General features: G+C 45.2%; 1 protein-coding gene across 3 annotated transcripts in view; it reads left to right on the forward strand.

Moving 5' to 3' along the window:
* Positions 1-544: 544 nt before the first annotated feature.
* Positions 545-20874, forward strand: part of Lgals8 (galectin 8) — a 36909-nt gene continuing 16579 nt past the window's right edge. The window contains exons 1-7 of one of the 3 annotated variants that reach the window (XM_028769921.1): positions 545-620; positions 11970-12112; positions 15026-15114; positions 15878-16088; positions 18365-18484; positions 19001-19057; positions 20575-20601. In XM_028769921.1, coding sequence (XP_028625754.1) covers positions 12071-12112; positions 15026-15114; positions 15878-16088; positions 18365-18484; positions 19001-19057; positions 20575-20601 — 546 coding nt within the window. In that variant the 5' untranslated portion in view covers positions 545-620; positions 11970-12070. Of the gene's footprint in view, positions 621-9416; positions 9496-9641; positions 10042-11969; positions 12113-15025; positions 15115-15877; positions 16089-18364; positions 18485-19000; positions 19058-20574; positions 20602-20874 lie in introns of those variants that run through there. The other 2 variants (XM_028769919.1, XM_028769920.1) reach the window with 2 other exon arrangements.

Genomic DNA, 20874 nt, shown 5'->3' on the forward strand with positions numbered 1-20874 from the left:
GAGAGAGAGAGAGAGAGAGAGAGAGAGAGAGAGAGAGAGAGAGAGAGGGCTTTTTGAAGCTGCATGACTTCCCCACAGGTGGCAGAAAGCTAGGCTGACCAGTGAGCATCATGGCCACCTGTCTCCACCCCTACCCCCACATCATCCCTCATCTACCACGGGATCACAGGCACACACCATTGAGCTTGGCTTTTATGTGAGTGCTGCAGGTCCTCATGCTCTGAGTGACAGACACTTTACCAAATCAGCCATCTCCCCAGTCCATTAACGAGTCCAGTTCTAGATACTGGAGATGTGTGCAGTAATTCTCTCTCTCGAATCTTTGGGGGCTCATCCTGAAAGAACTCACAAGAGACATGAGTCTGGATCCCTCAATAGATGCTGTCATGCACATGTGATCTTGGCTCATCTGGCCGTTATGAGGAACTGTTAAGATTACCACTGCCACTAGTAACAACTGCCGGAAGTGCTAAAGGTCAGCTTAGGCTAGAACTTTACCCCAAATCTTATTCCAACAAATGGTGCTGTTTTCAGAAATGATGCAGCTTCTGCTACCTTCAGCCGAGGCCTCAACTCCCAGAAGGTCCACAGTCAGTGGCCAGGGAATCCCTACAGAAGAGGTAATTCTTGGGCCTACCCTATGGCGGGCAGAGTTTGATGGGACAAGGGCCCAAATGCAGCCTCTGACTCCAGGTGGTGGTGATAACTACACAGTGTCTAGAAAGTTAGGTGTGGTTTTGATAAAGCTGGCTTGGGTTTTCAATAAAAGATAAGAAGGATTATGAAGACAAGGAGGGGGAAGGATGGAAGGAGGAGGAGGGGGAGGGAGAGGGGGGAGAGGAAGAGAGAAAGAAGAGGGAGAGGGAGAGGGAGGGAGAAAGAAGGAGAGAGAGGGAGAAAGATGGGGAAAGAAAGGGGGAGGGAAAGGGGGAGGGGAGAGGAAGGAGGAGGAGGAGGAAGAGGAGGAGGAGGAGAGAATAAATAGAGCCAGTGAAATGGCTCAGCAGGTGAAAGTCCTTGACAAATAAGCCTAGAAAGCCTGGCAATCTGAGTTTGACCAATGGAACCCCAGTAAAGGTGGGGAGGAGAGAACTGACTCCACAGAGCTTTCCTCTGACTGCTACATGTGCACCATGACAGGTGTACACACACACACACACACACACACACACCACACACACACACCATACACAGAGATAGTAATAATTTTTTTTTTAAACGCTGACCCTTGGGCTAAAATCATTTGGGTGATTTTCATTCTTCCCAAGGTTCACTGTTAGCTGGGTGAGGTAGCTCACAGCTCTAACGGCAGCACTCAGGAGAGACTTAATGAGTTCCAGGCTAGCTTTGGTTACAGCTGAAACTCTGTGTGAACAAACAAAAAGAAGACAATCATTTCCCTAGAAGCCCCACCTCCGGAGTCTTACAGAGCCATGTCCAACAGTGAGACTCCAGTTTGACCTGGGCCATCAGCTTCTTTCCATGACCTTAGTCACAGCTATCTGATGCGTTCTGGGCTACAGATTAAGACAGAGAAGATAAACCAGGCAGTGGTGGCGCACACCTTTAATCCCAGCACTTGGGAGGCAGAGGCAGGCGGATTTCTGAGTTCAAGGCCAGCCTGGTCTACAGAGTGAATTCCAGGACAGCCAGGGCTCCACAGAGAAACCCTGTCTCGAAAAAAAAAAAAAAAAAAAAGACAGTGAAGATAGTCAGATCGCATGGGGACACAGAGCTCCTGGATATTTGTCAATTTCAAACCATGATGACTTCCTGCCTAGTCATGGGATTCTACTTCCTCTCTGCTACTGTTGCAGGAATCCATCCCTCCACCACAGACTATCACAGACTATTCTCGTGATTATCCACTTAGTCAAAACACTGACAATGTTTCTTCTGTTGTTCAGACTCTGTTCTAAGAAATAACTAGGTAGGTAATCATAAAAATATACGTCTGAGATCTTAGGAGAAACACTAGGTGTTTGTATCAACTGAAGACAGTGAAAACTATAGGTAAACTTCAGAAAAAAACAAATTGATACATCCTCTGCAATAAAAGGCTTGGAGATAATTCTTGCCCATCGAGCACAGGTGAGTTTGCACAGTCATAGCTCTGTGTAAATTAGAGGAAGATAGACCTCACTCCAACCTCAGCACTGGGAAGCAGTGTGGATAAGGTGTGTGCTGCACACGCTGGTTTCTGGCTGCCATGTCCTCCTTCAGCTAGCTATGTTCCTGGATCATAGGGACACAGGTAACCAGCCAGGTTTAAAAACAAAACAAAAAACAGAAATTTTAAAGGAGCTGTTCTGCTGGCATGAGTCTATAATCTCAGCTACTCAGGAAGCTGAGGCAGGAGGATCACAAATTCAAATCAAGGCTAGCTTGGGCTACAGATTGAGTTCAAAGCCAGTCTGCCTGCCTCTGCCTCCCAAGTGCTGGGATTAAAGGCGTACACCACCACCGCCACCACTGCCACCACCGCCCGGCTGTTTTTTTTTTTTTTGGGGGGGGGGTTCTTATTGAAAGTGATTTTAAGCAATGGCCATCAACACCTAGACACTAAAATCTTCTGATCAAAAAATGGAATGAAACTGAGGTTGGTGGGGCTCCATGGGTAGAGTGCTGCCTACCATACATAAAGCCCTGAGTCTGATCCTTAACATAAACCAGGTGTGGTGTTAGACACTTTTAAAGTCAGGACTTGGGAAGCAGCAGAGGCAGGAAGATCAGAATGTCAAGGTTATCCTCAGCAACATTGAAAGTGAGGCCAACCTGGGCTACAAGAAACTGTAAACAACCAACCAACCAAAACAAAATAAAACTGGTGGGCACTTTGTAATAGGTGGATCAGTCTAGAAACAAGATTCAGGTTTGATTCACAAAACAGACGAAGAAACACACACACCTCCCGATAAGATGCAATTACAAGTTCTGGCTCCTATGAATTCTGGCTAGAGAACGTTCAAAATGGAATCTTACAAAGCCTGTGAGTGTACGAAGTGCTTCTGAAGTTTTTGTGGACTTGTTTGTGAAGAGACCAGTAGTGGGCATGAAGTAGGAGGGGCTTTTCAGTGGGCGAGACTTGTCTGAAATAACACGGGCTACACTGATTGTTGCCACAGCTGGGAGTGAGTGCGCAGACATTCATCACGATACATAACTATTAATCGAGTTTTTAAAAGAGTTCTTGGGCCGGGCAGTGGTGGCACACGCCTTTAATCCCAGCACTTGGGAGGCAGAGGCAGGCGGATTTCTGAGTTCGAGGCCAGCCTGGTCTACAGAGTGAGTTCCAGGACAGCCTGGGCTGTACGGAGAAACCCTGTCTCGAAAAAAACCAAAAACAAACAAACAAAAAGAGTACTTGGAGGGAGGGAGCTGGTTAAGGGAGTGGTTAAGAATGCTCATTGCTCTTACAGAAAGCCAATTTGGTTTTCAGTTTCCACAGTAGTGGGCGCAGAAACATTTGTAATTTCAACTCTGGGGGATCTGACATCCTCTTCTGGCCTCAGAGGACACACACACACACACAAAGAGAGAGAGAGAGAGAGAGAGAGAGAGAGAGAGAGAGAGAGAGAGAGAGAGAATAAAAATTGCTTTTATATTTGAAAAAATCACCTTGAGTTCTGATCCACTTTAAGCTAGCACTGAATTTATTACTAATGTCTCACTCATCACTATAATGAGCTGTCTAAACAAAGGCTCGAAGCTGAGTAGCTGATCCAGAAGGTCTGATTCAGGACTAAGACTGGGTTGCTGAGGGAATCCTTTTAGTCTCAGTGGCGGATGAAATGAGTGTATGTGTAAATACAGCCTGACTCTGAGAGGCTTTAACCTTCAGGAGATCAATTTCTTTTGTACTATTCTACCTTTAGTGGACATGAAGACCTCCGCAGAGGGGAGAACCTCACTCAAGTCTCAGAAAGTCGCGAACACCCAGTAATCTGCTCGAGACAACATGTACAGGAGCAATAGCGAGGTTTATTAGGGTGTGTGACAACTAGCTGTCGGTCAATTCGTATGCCCACACAGGAGTGGAATTGACCCCGACAGCCAGTTTGAGAGGGGTTTTTAAGGGGAAAAACCACAAACCAAGGAATGGGGAGGGGAATGAGAGGTTGTTGAGGTGGCATAACATAAAAATAGTGGAACATTCCAAAGGAACCCAACCTACATGAGTCAGGGTCAGGTGAAAGCTCTCTGTACGCTTATCTTTCTCAAGAATGTGGTCCTGTCCTGTTACTTCGGCCTTGCCCTGTCACTGCGGTTCCCAGCTTGGTTCTCAACTTGGTTCTCAGCTTGGTTCTCAGCTTGGTTCTACCTAGTTCACTTGCATTCTTTCCTTTCTCTTTGTGATAGGCCAGTTCCAGTAATGGTGACTGGTCTTTCCACATTCCTAACTTGCTTCATGCCTCGGTTTCTCCATGTCTTTATAAAGAAAGCCTAAAGAATATTTTATATGTCTAAAAAGAATTCTATATACCCAGTATCTATAATTTTTCACTCTACAGACACACATCTTGAGTCTCCCTCTCCCTTTTCCTTTCTCTCCTTTTTTCTCTCAATATATATGTATTAATTTATATTACATAATTATTTACATATTATATATAAAGAGAATAGAATTCTTTATATTCTTTTTTGTATCTTATTTGGTCTTTAATTTAATTACACAATTTCAGATACCTTTTCTTTTTTCTTTCTTTTTTTTTTTTCTTTTTTTTTTTCGAGACAGGGTTTCTCTGTGGAGCCCTGGCTGTCCTGGAACTCATTCTGTAGACCAGGCTGGCCTTGAACTCAGAAATCCGCCTGCCTCTGCCTCCCAAGTGCTGGGATTAAAGGTGTAGGCTACCACAGCCCGGCCTCAGATACATTTTCACATATCAAATATTTCAATGTTTTCTAGTACTAGCACATTGTAGTGTTCAGCAGAAAATATTTTAATAGGACAATATGTCATCCTTCAAGATATGCTGCTTTAATTGACTCTTTTCCTAAGATCTCTCCCATTACTAAGATTCTACTATTTTATGATATAACTAGTTCTAGAAGCTTGCTTCTCTCAGCTGAAACACTAAGACGTGGGACATGAAACCTGTAGAACATAAGAGGTAAGCTTTGTGAATCTGTTGAACAGAGGCCTGGCTGGCCAGGAAGAGGTTCAATGTTCCTGGGTGATGCTTTCTCAAGTGTGGGAGACGTTAGGTCAAAGTGAAACGATTCGAGGCTGGGGAGACAGGTGTTAGTACAGTGCTTCACACACATGACTACATGTGTTTGATCTTAGTATCCATATAAAAAGCCAGGTGGTGGCGTGTGCTTGTAACCCCAGCACAGGGGAGACAGAGACAGGAGGATCCCTAAAGTTTGCAAGCCAGCCAGTCTAGCCAAATCCAAAAGCTCAAGCTCTCAGTGAGATGTCCTGTCTCAAAAAGGAAGGTGAATGACACCCAGAGTTACGCTCTGGCCTCTGTATGCGTCTAGCTGTCAGTCACGTGATGGTAAATGGCTTTAAGAGAGAAAAATCCTGAGAGGGAGTACTTGTCTATTTTCTTAGCAAAGAGTCTCATCCTGGACCAGGTATCAGTACAAGTGGGCAGCGCAAATTGGCTCTTCTAGCTGGTATGATCAGACATTAATCTTCACTAAATGTTCATGAATATCTGGCTACAGCTCACTAGTGAGTTTTACAAACACCAGATTATAAATGGCATTTTTTTCCTGTTTTTTCGAGACAGGGTTTCTCTGTGTAGCCCTGGCTGTCCTGGAACTCACTCTGTAGACCAGGCTGATCTCGAACTCAGAAATCGGCCTGCCTCTGCCTCCCAAGTGCTGGGATTAAAGGCGTGAGCCACCACTGCCCAGCTTGTTTGTTTGTTTTAAAGATTTATTTATTTTATTTATATGAGTATACTGTTGCTGTCATCAGACACACCAGAAGTGGGCATCAGATCCAATTACAGATGGTTGTGAGCCACCATGTGGTTGCTGGGAATTGAACTCAAGACCTCCGGAAGAGCAGTCGGTGCTCTTAACCACTGAGCCATCTCTCCAGCCCCCTTGGTTTGTTTTTTTTTTTTAAGACAGGGTTTCTCTGTATAGCCTTGGCTGTCCCGGAACTCACTCTTTGAACCAGGCAGTCCTTGAACTCAGAGATCCACCTCCCTTTGTCTTCTGAGTACTGGGATTAAAGGCCACCACTGCCCAGCCTATGAATAGCCTTTTTAAAAAATGGGCAGATTAATCCAAGATGCTTTTTCATTGAAACATATGAAGTCTGAGCAGGAACACTTCTTTGTGTGTGTGTGTGTGTGTTTTTCGAGACAGAGTTTCTCTGTGTAGCCCTGGCTGTCCTGGAACTCACTCTGTAGACCAGGCTGGCCTCGAACTCAGAAATTCACCTGCCTCTGCCTCCCAAGTGCTGGGATTAAAGGCGTGAGCCACCACCGCCCCGGCGCAGAAACACTTCTTATTGTGAATCATAGTTACAAAGTCTAAAAGTCACGGTTACAAAGTCTGTTGTATTGTCTCTTTTAAAACAAAGCAGAACACATGTGATCTTAGTACTTGGGAGAATGAAGCAGAAGAACTGGAGAGTTCAAAGCTAGTCTGGGCTATATAGGACCACAGTATCTCAAAAACACCTACTCTTTGAAAATGAAAATCTTAAAAAGTTTGTATGAGTGTGTCTGTGCACATGTGTAGAGGAGCTGTGGAGACCGGAAGAGGGCGTCATCCTCTGGACTTCGAGTTGCAAATGGTTGTGAACTGCAGTTGTAGGTTCTGGGAACCTGACTCAGGTCTTCTGCAAGTGCAAGTGTGCAAGTGTGGGCATCTATCTCTCCAGCCCCAGTGAACGCCATTCTGTGCTCTTCCGCTTGCTTGCTTCTCAATTCTTCCCAGCTAAATATTTTGAGAGGTTTATGACTACTAGTCCCACAGCTTCTCAGCTCTCATTTCTACACTACTTTAAAGTCAGTTCCCAGTGACCTCTGCTGCTGTACCCATTGATCCTGTTCATGGTCTTTGGCCCCTCAGAGCATTCAAAAACCTGGATATTCTTTGTTTTGGGTACCTGTAGCCATTCCCAGCAGGTCTCTAAAGCAACCCCCTTTTCCCGGTCAACCCAGTGTCTGGCCAAGTCTGTTTTCTCCGTCTATCTGCACTCCTAAAGGACCTCACTCCCAAGTTGTCATCCCACCTTCTTCCCACCCATCAACCTCAGCACGCTGACTTTTATTTTCAGAGCACCCAGTTACTCGAGAGCACCAGGACTTTGTACTAGCTATCCACACAACTTGGAATGCATCCAGCACCGAGGTGACTTTGTCTTATTTTAACTTTGTAAAGAAGCAGTCAACTCAGGCAAAACTGAAGATACTCAACTGTCCTTCACTTTAGAATAATGTAGCATTTAATCCAGTCCTTAAGAACCTTTCTTTAAAGGCATTACACTAGGTGTTGGGAATGTGTAAGGCATTGACCCCTATTGACCAAGCCAGCTCACCCAGTCAATGGGTTCACCAGGGAGGAACGAAGGGGTGATTAAAAAGAAAAAAGACAATTAGACAACACTGTAGCATAACCCCAGGCACTTCTGAGACTGAGTCGGGTTTATTTTTTTCCAGCCTGCTTTTATACCACTTTAAGTACATGCAAAATAATAAGAGCAGTTCTGGGTCAAGGAACAAGCAAGACAATAAACACAAATAGTCAAGAACAAGCAAGGCAATAAACAAAGTCCTGTGATCACTGTTTCCACGGGCTTATAAGGAAGACCAAAATATGAGCCTACTTCCCTTTTCTAGCCCAAAGTCAGATTCTTGCCTGAAGCCTACTTCTTTGTTGTAGCCTAAAATCAGATTCCAGTCTGAGTTTACTTCCATGTCCTGGACAAATGTCAAATTCCTGCCTGAAACCTACTTCTTTGCCCTAGCCCCAAACCAAATTCCTGCCTGAACTTACTTCCTTGTCCTGGCCCAATGTCAAATTCCTGCCAAGTTTCTACAAGTGGCCCGAAAAGCTCTCCACATCCTATCTCAACTTACAAACCCCAGAAAGTGTAGTGAGAAGCCCACCACACCTAATAATAACAGAGCTAAGGCAATGTACATCAAGGGTTAACTCCAGCTATTCAAGTAGAATCTTGATGAGTGAATCAAATTTAGAAAAATGGGCAAGAGGAAGGAGAAAAAGTAACAATGAATCAGGACAGGAGGTTGCTGCTAAGAGGCTTGTAAAAAAAAATACAAGTTCAAAACAAAATAAAATACACAACCAGAGAAAAGACCAAATGGCTATGTCAAACATGTCATTTAAAAACAAACGGACAATATCTAGAAGAGAACATAACCTTGAGTTATATATCAAAACTAGTTATATATCAAAACTAGTTATAACATAACCTTGAGTTAGTATATCAAAACTAGGCAGCTCAGCCATCCGTTCTCAGCACCCTACAGTTTCGTTCCTACAAAAACGCGGCAAACTGTCAACAGTGCAGGTCTCAGTGATTATTGGCCATCTACTACTCTACTCAGAACCAAGCCCACAGTGTCTAAACTAAACTATACTACACTACACTACACTACACTACACTACACTACACTACACTACACTACACTAAAGGAACTCTACCGTGTAGTAAACCCCAGCACAGAATAACCGGCCAATCACCCAGTGTTGACATGTCCGGGCTACTGCTCACAGAATGGGGTTTCTTGATGGGGCAATGAGTTCCTCCACACCTAAGGCTAGTCATTGGCAGTAAGGAGCTGCAGCTAAATCTGATTGGCATAGCATTGCTCAGATGACCCAAGGCTGCAAAGAAAGCATACTCCGGAGGGCCTTGGCCCCAGCTACACCCGCCGCCACGACTATTTAACTGCATATTTATCACCCTTGAGATGGGGTATCTGTCACTGAGTGACCCAGAATTTCTTCTTCTTTTTTTTTTGTTGTTTGTTTTTCGAGACAGGGTTTCTCTGTGTAGCCCTGGCTGTCCTGGAACTCTGTAGACCAGGCTAGCCTCGAACTCTCGAACTCAGAAATCCGCCTGCCTCTGCCTCCCAAGTGCTGGGATTAAAGGCGTGCGCCACCACCGCCCGGCAAACCCAGAATTTCTTAAGTTCTCCAGTATGACATTGAATGTATGATGATCCTGCCTTCACCTCGCAAGGGTTGGGATTACAGGGGTATATCCGGACCAATTTGTGCAGAGCTGAGTGGAAATCAACCCCGGGGTGTCAAGCACATGAGTTGAGCCACACCCCAAGCCCAGACACACAGTCCAGCAGCCAGCCAGTGGTTTGCGTGGGTGACAGAAGAGCCCATCAGTTCCAGCTCCAGCATTCGGACGTCCCGCCCCTGCAGTGGTTCCCGCGGAAACGGCCGCGGGCTGACCCCGCCCTCGGCCTGTAGCCGCTCCTGGGAACTCGGACGGCATCCGGCAGGGGACATACGTCGTAGCACAGCGCTTACTACCACCGGGCTGGGGTGAGTCCTGGCGACTGCGGGCGGGCTCAGGGGCATCGGGATACTACTGTTCCGGGATAGGAACCCGAAGGGTAGTTCGAGTGTGGACACGGCATCTCGCTGTCTCCTTCGTGACACATGTACGGGTCACCGGACAGGGGGAGCGGTCGTGAGTTGAGGCTTGTACCTTAGTGTTAGGACAACGCTGCCTGCCACGGTGAGGGCTCTCCGCCCGGAGGCTCCCCTGCTGTGGTCTCCATCCCCAGCCGCGGAAAGGGGGAGCTTCACCTGGATCCCCAAGAATGACAGGCCCAGGGACAGTTGATTGACATCTCTGTCACACTCCGTGATTCTAGACACGCACTTTAGGATGCTGAGTCATTCGATCCTAACGTCAAACACGGGAAAACGCAATTTCTCTGTGTTTGAGGATCGTCCTAAAACCTAAGCCCTGGCTTGTGCTGGCTGTGACGGTGAGATGTGCCTGGAGACTTCGGAGACTAGTTATTTAATGCCAGCCTAGGCCATCTTGATCTCTCTCTGGGAAAGATATCAATTATGGATGTGGTAATGGCAATTCTTGTCTCCCTTTTGCTCTACTTCATGCTTCCTGAATTGCACAGAGCAGAATTAATGGCTCAGAGGATTTGAATAAAATGAGAGTTAATGGCAGATACTAGAAAGGGATCTAGGGTGGTCTTTAAGGGTGCAACCTGGAGAGATGCAATTTTCTTTTCTCCAGTAAAAAAGTAAGAGATTTGGCGAGTGCCTATTGCTTACAGCCTGATGGAATTGTAGGAAGTAAACTGCAGGAAACTCTAGTTTCATTTTCTGGTTTGGTTCTGGTTTGAGTCATCAGGCCTAGAGGTCGTAATAAATGTATTACTGGGTAGGGCTTAGTGTGGAGGGTTCACTCTTTATCTTTAAAAAGTGACTGATACAGAACACTGCATCTAGTATTCAGAGGAGAAACTATGCCGCCCCCACCCGACCCTCAACTTAATTTGGCTGGCTGAAGAAGAGCAGTGCTTTCTATTAATAATAGCTAACACATACTGAGCTGTTTTCTACTATTTAAACTAGTTTAATCCTCGGGACAGTCCTATGATGTGATGCCTACTTGTTCTACAAATTGGAAACGTTAAATGAATATTGTCATAGTTTCATAGCACTGCTTGAAAGAGATTTGCCATTGTTTTAGTTTAGGGGTTTGTGTCTTGTTTTTGTGTTAGGGACTGAACCCAGAACCTCAGTCTTGTTAGACAAGTGCTCTACCACTGAGCCACACCTCCAAACCCTTTCCCCGCCTTTTTTGTTTTGTTTTGTTTCAAGACAGGGTTTCTCTGTGTAGCCCTGGTTGTCCTGGAACTCACTCTGTAGACCAGGCTGGCCTCAAACTCAGAAATCCACCTGCCTCTGTCTCCCAAGTGCTGGGATTAAAGGCGTGCGCCACCACCGCCCAGTGCCTTTGTTGTTGTTGTGTTTCAATTCCAAGGCTTCAGGCATACTAAGCTCAATGTAAATGATTACTGATCTCCTAGCTTATATTTTATTTGTATTTACTGCTTCTGGTTTGTTTGGTTTTACAGTGCTGGCACAGAACCCAGGGCCTCATCACACTAGGCAAGCTCTCTACTCAGCTGTGCCCTTAGCCTTTAAAAATTTACTGGAGACAGGATGCCTTAGTCTCTATTCTAAAGCTGTGAAGAGATACCATGACTATAGCAACACTTATAATAGTTCCAGAGGTTTAAGTCCATTGTCGTCATGACTGGGGAGCATGTCAGATGCAAGCAGACATGGTGCTGGAGGAAAGTTCTACATGTGGATTCACAGGCAGCAGGAAGGGGGAGACACTGGGCCTGGCTTGGGCCATACCTCTCAATCCTTTTAAATAGTTTCACTCCTTGGTGACTAAGCATTCAAATATATGATCCTATGGGAGCCATTCTTATGTGAACTGCCACACAGGTTGTCACTAAATCACCTAGGCTAGGGTCCAATTTGTATTCTTCCTGTCTCAGCCTCACAAGTGGCTTTGATTATAGGCATGTGTCACCACACTCACAATTTTAGGTTTTTTTTTTGTTTGTTTTTTGTTTTTGTTGTTTTTCAAGACAGGGTTTCTCTGTATAGCCCTGGCTGTCCTGGAACTCACTCTGTATTCCAGGCTGGCCTCGAATTCAGAAAGCCACCTGCCTCTGCCTCCCAAGTGCTGGGATTAAAGGCGTGCGCTACCACCGCCTGGCCAATTTTAGTATTTTTAAACAGTAAACTTATAATTTCCTCCTTATGTATTTTTAAAATAATTCCTGCACTGATAACTTAATTATTTCATGTATAAATATGTTTTTAAGAATATATGTTGGGTCTTTGGTTATACTAACACTGTTATTTGGTGGCCATCAGTAAAGTAATATAATAAAGGAAAGTAATATAATAAGTTTGATGTAAAAAATTTTGCATGGTTGTTTTTCTCTTTTGCTTTCACACAGGACAAGTTTTTACTTTGAGTAATCCTTAAATGAAGAGTGGATAAAGCCTATATACAGAAGAGAGACTCCAATCAACAATAGCAATAAGTTGAAAAAGAAAAATGTTGTCCTTAAACAACCTACAAAATATCATCTATAACCCGGTAACAGATTTTTAGCAAATTTTTTTTTTTTTTGCCTGTAGTAGGATTGACAGCAAATACACTCAAGTTCTAATTATCCACTGGGGCCAGGCCCAAACACAATTCAGTTAGCACCCAGAGCATTCCTACTAGGAGACTGGTACTTGGAGAAGTGCTGGCTGAGTCCTTAAAAACAGAACTTTTTAAAGAAAAATGCATTTCTTATTTTAAATAGTTCTTCCTTCTTTTTAAACGGTTTTAATGATTTCTCTTTATATGCATTGGTGTTTTGCCTGCATGTGTGTCTCTGTGCGAGGGTATTAGATCCAGTGGAACTGGAGATACAGACAACTGTGAATTGCCATGTGGGTTCTGGGAGTTGAACCATCTCCCCAGCTTCCCATAGTTTTCCTGCTTTTTTATTACACTTTTTCTTTTTACTGTGGTGTGTGTGTGTGTATGTGTGTGTGTGTGTGTGTGTGTGTGTATAAGCCTTGATGCCATAACACACACATACATGAAGGGAAGGTGTGTGTGTGTGTGTGTCTGTGTATGTGTGTATAATAAGCCTTGATGCCATAACACACACATACATGAAGGGAAGGTCTGGGAACAACTTTTGGGAAGTTCTATTCTACTATTTGGGTCTGAAAGTTGAACTCAGGTGGTCATATTTGGCAGGATACACCTTTACCTGCTAAACAATCATACTGGCTTCTTCCTTCCTTCGTCTGTCTGTCTGTCTGTCTGTCTGTCCATCATTCTATTGTATAGAGGATAGAACCTATGGCTTCATGATTTGGGTGTATTATAACACTAGACCACACTGTCCATCCACCCACTCACTATCCATTCATTTGTTAGTTTTTTCTGCTTGTTTTAAGATAAGGCATTGCTGTGTTGTCCAGTCTGACCTCAAACTTGAAATCCACCTACCTCAAGCCCCCAGTACTGGGGTTATAGACTGGTGTGTTCCACCACACCTGGCTTTTTGTAGTGTTTTTGAAATGAGAACTGTCCACAAGAAGTTAATGTCTCAGTGTTTTCCAAACACTGCTTTGAAGTGTAGGAGGGGAAATGTCAAGAGCCTGTGGCAAGAGACCTGAGCAAAACATGTTGTCCAGTTCAGGCTGCTGGTAAGAGTCTGACTAACTGCTAGAAAATGCAGTCAACATCCTGGTCTTATGAAAACCTGTGAAGAGCCTGCTTTGGTTTTCTGTGCTGGTGAGCCTTTCTAGATGTGCCTGGTTTCTTTTTACCACCTGACATAGGGACACTGGTTTTTGGTGACCCCTTAGGAGACTCTTGGGCAGAAGAAATGGCAAAAGTCACTGAACTGGTTGTGTGTGTTGAGAACATAGCTGCGATTTTCCTCCATAACTTTCAGTACGATAGTGAAAGAAAGGTTTAACAACCATGTCAAGCAAACTGAATTTTGGGGAGGAATAGCCTTATGTGGCAATAGGTTTAAAAAAGGTCTACAAAATTTGACATCAGTGAAGACATTTAAAGTGATTTTATGCATGTTGCAGCTTAAAGCATCCCAAGGTTGTGAACTGGAAAAAAAACAAGACTAGCCTTGTGTGTGTGTGTTTGTGTGTATACATGAGTGAATATGTATGAGAGACTGCATGAGTGTGTATATGTATGTGGTGAGTGTGTGTGTTTGTGAGTATATGTGCATGTGATTTTTGTTTCTGTTCTTGGTGGAATACAGGAACTGCTTCCTGTTCATTTGACCTCATGAAGGTTTTAATGTTCTTGGTCTAGACTGGTGCACGCTCTGTCCATGTGAGCGCTTCTTGGTGCAAGCTCTGTCCATGTAAGCGCTTGTCGGAACAGATAAAGTACACATTGTAACTGGCGGTGTCTTTTTAATTTTTCTACTTGGTATATTTCTTTCATTCATTCCACTGAAAGAATTTGAAAAATTAAAAGCCAGAGTCACTCTTCCTTCACACTGAGTCATTTGAAGACATTGCCTTCGTTCGCTTCCAGAGATGCTGTCACGTGGCATCTGTGGGCACTGCATTATTGTCTTCCCATAGATTTTGTAGTCATTGCTTTTGTTTTGTTGAGATGAGTGCAGATGCCTCACTTTGTAGCCCAGGTTAGCCTCCAACTTAGATCAGCCTTTTTGCCTCAGCTTCCCAAGTGCAACTCGAGTTTCTGCACCCAACCTGTGGGAACTTAAGCCTCTCTTGATAGCCAGCGGGCCAAGACATGGGTAGACATGAGTCTGACTCTTTTTTCACCCTCATTAATAAACCACTCATCAACATTAACCCCAGCTGGAGCTGAGGGATGGCTTCTGGAACCAGTTCCCTAAAGCCCCACCTGAGAGTCATCAGCACGGGGCTGTTGCGTTATTGCAGCTAGAGGGCAGAGAGCAACTCTGCCTCAGGAAGAAGTACAGGGCAGAGTCCAGAGGAATCCAGTACGTGCTTCAGGGCCTTTAGATCCTCCACTGTGTGACACTAATGTGGAGTTGTCTGCTGGGGAAACTCTGAAGACTCAGGGTTTTTAATCTATGGCTGGTCACATAGGCGCTGTCTGCCTCACTTATAGGAGCACTCCAGACACCTAGAAGGGAAGCTCTAGATGCCCTCCTGTTGCTTAGGGCAATAAGTGCCTTCTTGGAAACCCAAGTGTAGGCCTCAGCCAGGACCCAGCCTCTCAAGGGCAGCACTCTGTCTCACATTTGCTTAATCTACCTCAGCACCTTTCTCATCATCTCCAGTCAACTTTTTAAGTAAGAGTGAGTTGGGCACGGTGACTGCCTCTAATCAGTACTTGGGAATAAAAGAGGCAGGAGAGTCACAAGTTCAAGGTCATATCTTATTAGTTTGCATTACTAATCACTGAGTTTGGTCATAGTTACCTTGTCGCTGCATTCACTTATGAAAATACATTTGTAACATGTCTTTTCCTTAGACAATCCCCTATGTCAGCACCATTACTGAGCAGTTGAAGCCTGGCTCTTTGATTGTAATCCGTGGGCATGTTCCTAAAGATTCAGAAAGGTAAGATTACTGTGTAAGGTGGAAGGCCAGCTCTCTCTCCGTGACTGGAAAGGACATGTTGATGCTCTGAGCCCTCTTTGGTTCACTAGCAGCTCTGCTGTGGTGTGAGGAGAAGGAGTAATAAAGTGACGGTTCCTGGGATGCTTTTGTCTTGTATGAGACATAGCCTGGTGGTCTCAGAACTCACTCTGGAGACAGGTTGGTCTCAAACTCACAGAGATCTGTCTGCCTCTGCCTCCTCAGATCTTGTCAGGCAGAGAGAGATCTAGTTCTGACTGGCTCACATGACTGGTTTAAGTGACATGTGGAAGTTATCTTACAGAGACCCATGGAGTGTGCCCCTGGGAGCAGGCCTCCTGATCAAGACCCTCACTTTCATGCTTTGAAAGGCTAGTGGTCTATGCATAGCAGGGGGTGAGGGGTGGAGCAGGAGTGGGTGAGATCAGGTACAGCTTATTTTGAACTGACTCCTGGATCAGAAGTTTCCCTGGCATCTGCCTTCTGTTCATCAGCAGATTTGACCAAACACAGAAGAGGCCAGCATCCAAGACAGGCAGGAGAGGGAAGTTCTTATTCTGGGTCCATATAACTCAGCTTATGCGGTGGGGCTCTGTTACTGAGGAAAGAGGAAAGGAAGATGGGCAGGCTGCCCTGTAGGTCTTATGGCTGAAGGTAGGGGTGCTGGGGTGGGGTTGGGGGTGCTTGTATTTTCTCCATGGCTCACCTCTGCAGGCTCACATGGTTCTGCTCTGCCCTCGCCCAGATTCCAGGTAGACTTTCAGCAGGGCAACAGCCTGAAGCCAAGAGCTGATGTGGCCTTCCACTTTAACCCTCGCTTCAAAAGGTCCAACTGCATTGTCTGTAACACCCTGACAAATGAGAAGTGGGGCTGGGAGGAGATCACCTATGACATGCCCTTCAGAAAAGAAAAGTCCTTTGAGATCGTGATCATGGTGCTCAAGAACAAATTCCAGGTAGATGCCGAGGGAGAAAGGGAGTGTGTGCGCATGCGTGGGAACATCTCTGAATCTACCGATCCAGGTAGATGTTGAGCGAAAGGGAGCGTGTGCGCATGCGTGGGGACATCTCCGAATCTACCGATCCAGGTAGATGTTGAGCGAAACGGAGCGTGTGCACGTGCGTGGGGACATCTCTGAATCTACTGAAGGCACCAGATACGCCACTGTCCAGATGGAAATGCAGATCCAGAACAGATAAACATTCTTTTAGGCCTTACTTCTTCTAGGAGGGCTAAATTCTGGATCACACAGGATCGTGGCACTGTTAGGGGAGTGGATTATAGAAGCCACACCTGAAGTTTAGGAAAGTCTACATGAGCAGTCTGGTGGTGGACAGGGAGCTCCTTGAAGGGGCATATCCAGTGTCACAGCAAGATACTGCTGTAGGGCCCTGGGGGCCTTGTGGACATAGTGACTTCCTGGGACTGCAGTTTGGGTCCAGAGGCCCCTCAGAGTGCCAATCCTCAAACTCATAGAAGGCTTGTAAAACAGAGATCTTGCAGCTCCAGGAACATGTGCACCTTTTGGTCTAGGTCCTTGTGGGACATTGCTCTCTGGATCCCCCTGTGCTCCTCAGTTTGCTGTTCCATGACCTTCAGTCTTGGTCAGTCTAGCTGTACCCACCATTGTTGCCTTGAAGTTGTTGTATATGGGGATTTTTAACTATTGTGGATGCCAGGAAGTGCATGCTGACAGGAGCCTGATATACCATACCTGTTTCAAGAGAGGCTCTGCCAGAATCTGACATACAGAGGCAGATGCTCGCAGCTAACTATTGAATTGATCATGGGGTCCCCAATGGAGGAGTTAGAAGATAGAAGGAGCTGAAGGGGCTTGGGGCCCCATGGGGAGAGCAACAATATCAACCAACCAGAGCTCCCAGGGTCTAAACCACTGGCTTGGGAATATTCATGGAGGGACCCATGGCTCTAGCTGTATATGTAGTGGAAGATGGCCTTGTCAGGCATTGGTGGGAGAGGAGGTCCTTGGTCCTGTGAAGGCTGGATGCCCCAGTGTGGGGGAATTCGAGGGTAGGGAGGGAGGAGTGGGTGGATGGGGTGGGAGGCAACAGGAAGGGGGATGGGATAAGGAATTTTTGAGGGGGGATGGGGAAAGGAGATAACATCTGAAATGTAGATAAATTATCCAATAATAAAAAGAGAAAAGCTCGCTGGGCAGTGGTGGCACAGGACTTTAATCCTAGCACTTGGGAGGCAGAGGCAGGCAGACTTCGAGGCCAGCCTGGTCCATAGAGTGAGATCCAGGACAGCCAGGGCTACACAGAGAAACCCTGTCTCGAAAAGCCAAAAAAAAAAAAAAAAAAAAAAAAGGCTCACTGAGAGGTCCTACTGTGGGTCCTACCATAGGCTGCTCATGTGTCCCTCCTGAACTATGACACATACGAACTGGCATTTGGGGGTACTGTGCAGAGGACTCACAGATAGCATCCTGTCATGTTATACAACTTTAGCCTACTGAGTGAGGTTGTTCCAACCCAGAGATAAGAAATCTCAGGTAAGTCAGAAAGCTCACTGTTGCTTTTTTCTTTTTTTTTCTGTTTGTTTGTTTTTCGAGACAGGGTTTCTCTGTGTAGCCTTGGCTGTCCTGGAGCTCACTCTGTAGATCAGGCTGGCCTTGAACTCAGAAATCCGCCTGCCTCTGCCCCCCAAATGCTGGGATTAAAGACATGCACCACCACTGCTTGGCTTTCACTTAGTGAGCTCAGTGCCTTCTTGTCCCTGTCATAGAGGTGTGGCACTGTCAGAGTGTATCCCTGAAGGAGAGTTGGGGCAGCAAGTATGCAGAGCTAACCTACATCTTAGGCTTCCAGACCTCGTGGATGGCTCTTGGGGTCCTGAGCGTGGTTGTCTCCTGGGCACACACAGATAGATGCATGTGGAGCGCACATACTTCCAAATGTATGTGACTGGAGAGATGACCCAGGCACTTAATCAGACAGGAGGAGAAGAGTTCAGAATTTCTGCGACTGTGGTGGCTGCTTTCAGCCACAATGTGAGCAGAGACCTGTGAGAAAAATAAACCTGAGATAACTCATTCATTCATTCATTCATTCATTCACTTTTGTGGTGCTGGAGATGAAACCTGGGGCTTCACACTGTAGGCCAGTGTTCTACCACAGCTCCACTCCCACCCCATAAGGTACACTTATGTTTGGATGAGGAGTTATCTATTGCTGTGCTCTGAGGGCGTTGCTTGCTGTGTCTCTCCAGGTGGCTGTGAACGGAAAGCACGTCCTCCTGTACGCCCACAGGATCAGCCCGGAGAAGATAGACACACTAGGCATCTACGGCAAAGTGAACATTCACTCCATCGGGTTCAGATTCAGCTCGGCAAGTGCCCTTCCACACATCCCTGGGGGCTGCGGGGACAGTGTTCTCACATTCAGTCAGACCAAATGGTAGAAATTTCCTTTAATTTACATCTTCCACTTAGGTAAGAGTATACTTTCAGACTAGTTGGGTTCTGCTGTTGTTGTTTGTGGGACCTCAAATCTAGAGTGAGCCTACCAGATGGTTAATGTGTATCTCCTGTCCATGGGAGTGAATAAATATTTCTGTAAGACAGTTTTCTATGTATCTGAATTTAAATTTCTTGGACATTGCTAGCTTGTTTCCAACGATGTGAACAGTTTAATTCTCAACAGCTGTGCCCAGCTGCCATGTTCTTATTAACATTAGATCTTATTCTCACAAACTCTTGCTAGTTTGGGGTCCCCCAGTGTTAAGTTGTATTTTTAAAATTATAATTATCAATAATTTTCCATGCTCAGTATCACTGATAATCTTTTATTATATTTTAAAAAGATATTATGATGGATGTTAAAATTAATCTATGCTCTTTTTCAGGATTTACAAAGTATGGAAACAGTTAATCTGGGACTGACACAGATAAGCAGAGAAAATGTAAATATTCTATGAACCAGCAGTTTAAAATGTTCTCAGTTACTATCGGTGGAAGGAAGGCTCTTTTTTCCCTTTAATTATGGAGTTTTCTATATGTGTTCATATGAATGGAAGTGCATGTGTGTGTGCATGTCCATGGAGGCCACAAGTCAACTCTGAAGTCTTAATCAATTGCTCTACATCTTTTAAAAAGTCACTTTGCACGTATATGCCTGCAGTATTTGTATGCATGTATACGTGTGTGTTGGCACATGTGTGCTAAAGCCGGAAATCAACATTGGATGTCTTCTTTGATTGCTCTCCACCTTTTGAGGTAGTCTTGAACCCAGAGTTTGCTTGTTCAGCTAGTCCAAGTAGCTAGCTTGCTCTAGAGATCCTGTCATGTGCTAGGATTAGAGGAGGCATCCATGCCTGCCCAGCATTTATGTGGGTGCTGAGGATTTGAGTCCTTATGGTTGCCCTGAAATTGTCTTAGCCTCTAAACTGTCTCCCAAGTTCTTCCGCTTTGTTTTTCTGAGACAAGGTCTCTCACTGAGTCTGGGACTCCCTTTTGGCTAGACGGTCCAGTCAGCTTGCCACAGGGGTCATCCTTTCTCTGTCTCTCCAGTGCTGGAGTTACCAACGTGCAGCTCCCATGCCTGGCTTTTACATGCGTGCATAGCAAGAACGCTACCAGCTGAACTATCTCCCCAACTTCCCAAATTGAATTTTTAATGTGAGGTCAGGATAGAAGCAGTCAGTTAAGAGCCAAGAGGCATACTGCTTTATGGTGTTGGGCATTGTGTTTTTGTTGACACGTAGCATATTAGTTTAGATGACTGTCACTATGCTGTATGTAAAAAGCACTCTGTCTCCTTGGCTTGTTGAGAGGTACTAGCATGAAGCATCTGAAAATACTGAACATCAGGTGCACTTCAGACGAATTCTCTGTTCCCGGCAGCATCAAGAACAGTTTTACAATTGATTGTTCTTTAACAATTATCGTTCTTAAGAAAGCCAGACCTTGCCGGGCAGTAGTGGCACATGCCTTTAATCCCAGTACTTGGGAGGCAGACGCAGGCAGATTTCTGAGTTGGAAGCCAGCCTGGTCTACAGAGTGATTTCCAGGACAGCCAGGGCTATACAGAGAAACCCTGTCTCAAAAAACAAACAAACAAACAAACAAAAAAAAAAAAAAAGAAGGAAAGAAAGCCAGGCCTTCCTCCAGTCTGCACATCTATACCTGCAGGCAAGGCAACATGTCAGTGTTTGGAGACTTCTTGGGGAGGACAAGTAAGATGTACTTGAAGCTCACCTGTAAACCTTTGAATAACTATTAACTTGTGGATGATAAAGTGTTCACATGAGGATGCTGGACCATGTTGCTCTTCATAAGCTCCAAGGTACCTGTCATGTGTCTCCATGGCGTCACATCAAAGCAGATAGGGCACTGATACAGGAAGCCACAGCAGACTGCTCCTTTGCAAACCTGTCAGTCCCCCAGTAGATAGTTCTCACTTTTCTTTTTCTTCCACCAGGTACAAAAATCTGGCAAGCTCCAGCTGGTGAGTACTTTTGCTTGGTTCTTACATATGAAATATGTTGTGAATGACCTAGAGCACGAACAGCTGAACCTTGAAGGCAGCTTCATTCTTTCCACACTGTATTGTAGAGCTGTTTCTTGTAATGTGGTAGTAGCAGAGACATTTCTAAAATCATGTAGTATGATTTATTTTGTGTGCCTGGCACTTTAAAAGACCCTATGTCCTTCAGTGTCAGTTTTGTCAGTTTCAAAAGCATTATGAAAAGCTACATTTGGCACCCAACGTGGGGCTGGG

This window comes from Grammomys surdaster, unplaced genomic scaffold (assembly GCF_004785775.1).
Source record: "Grammomys surdaster isolate TR1022 unplaced genomic scaffold, NIH_TR_1.0 194, whole genome shotgun sequence".
NCBI classification, from domain to species: Eukaryota; Metazoa; Chordata; class Mammalia; order Rodentia; family Muridae; genus Grammomys; species Grammomys surdaster.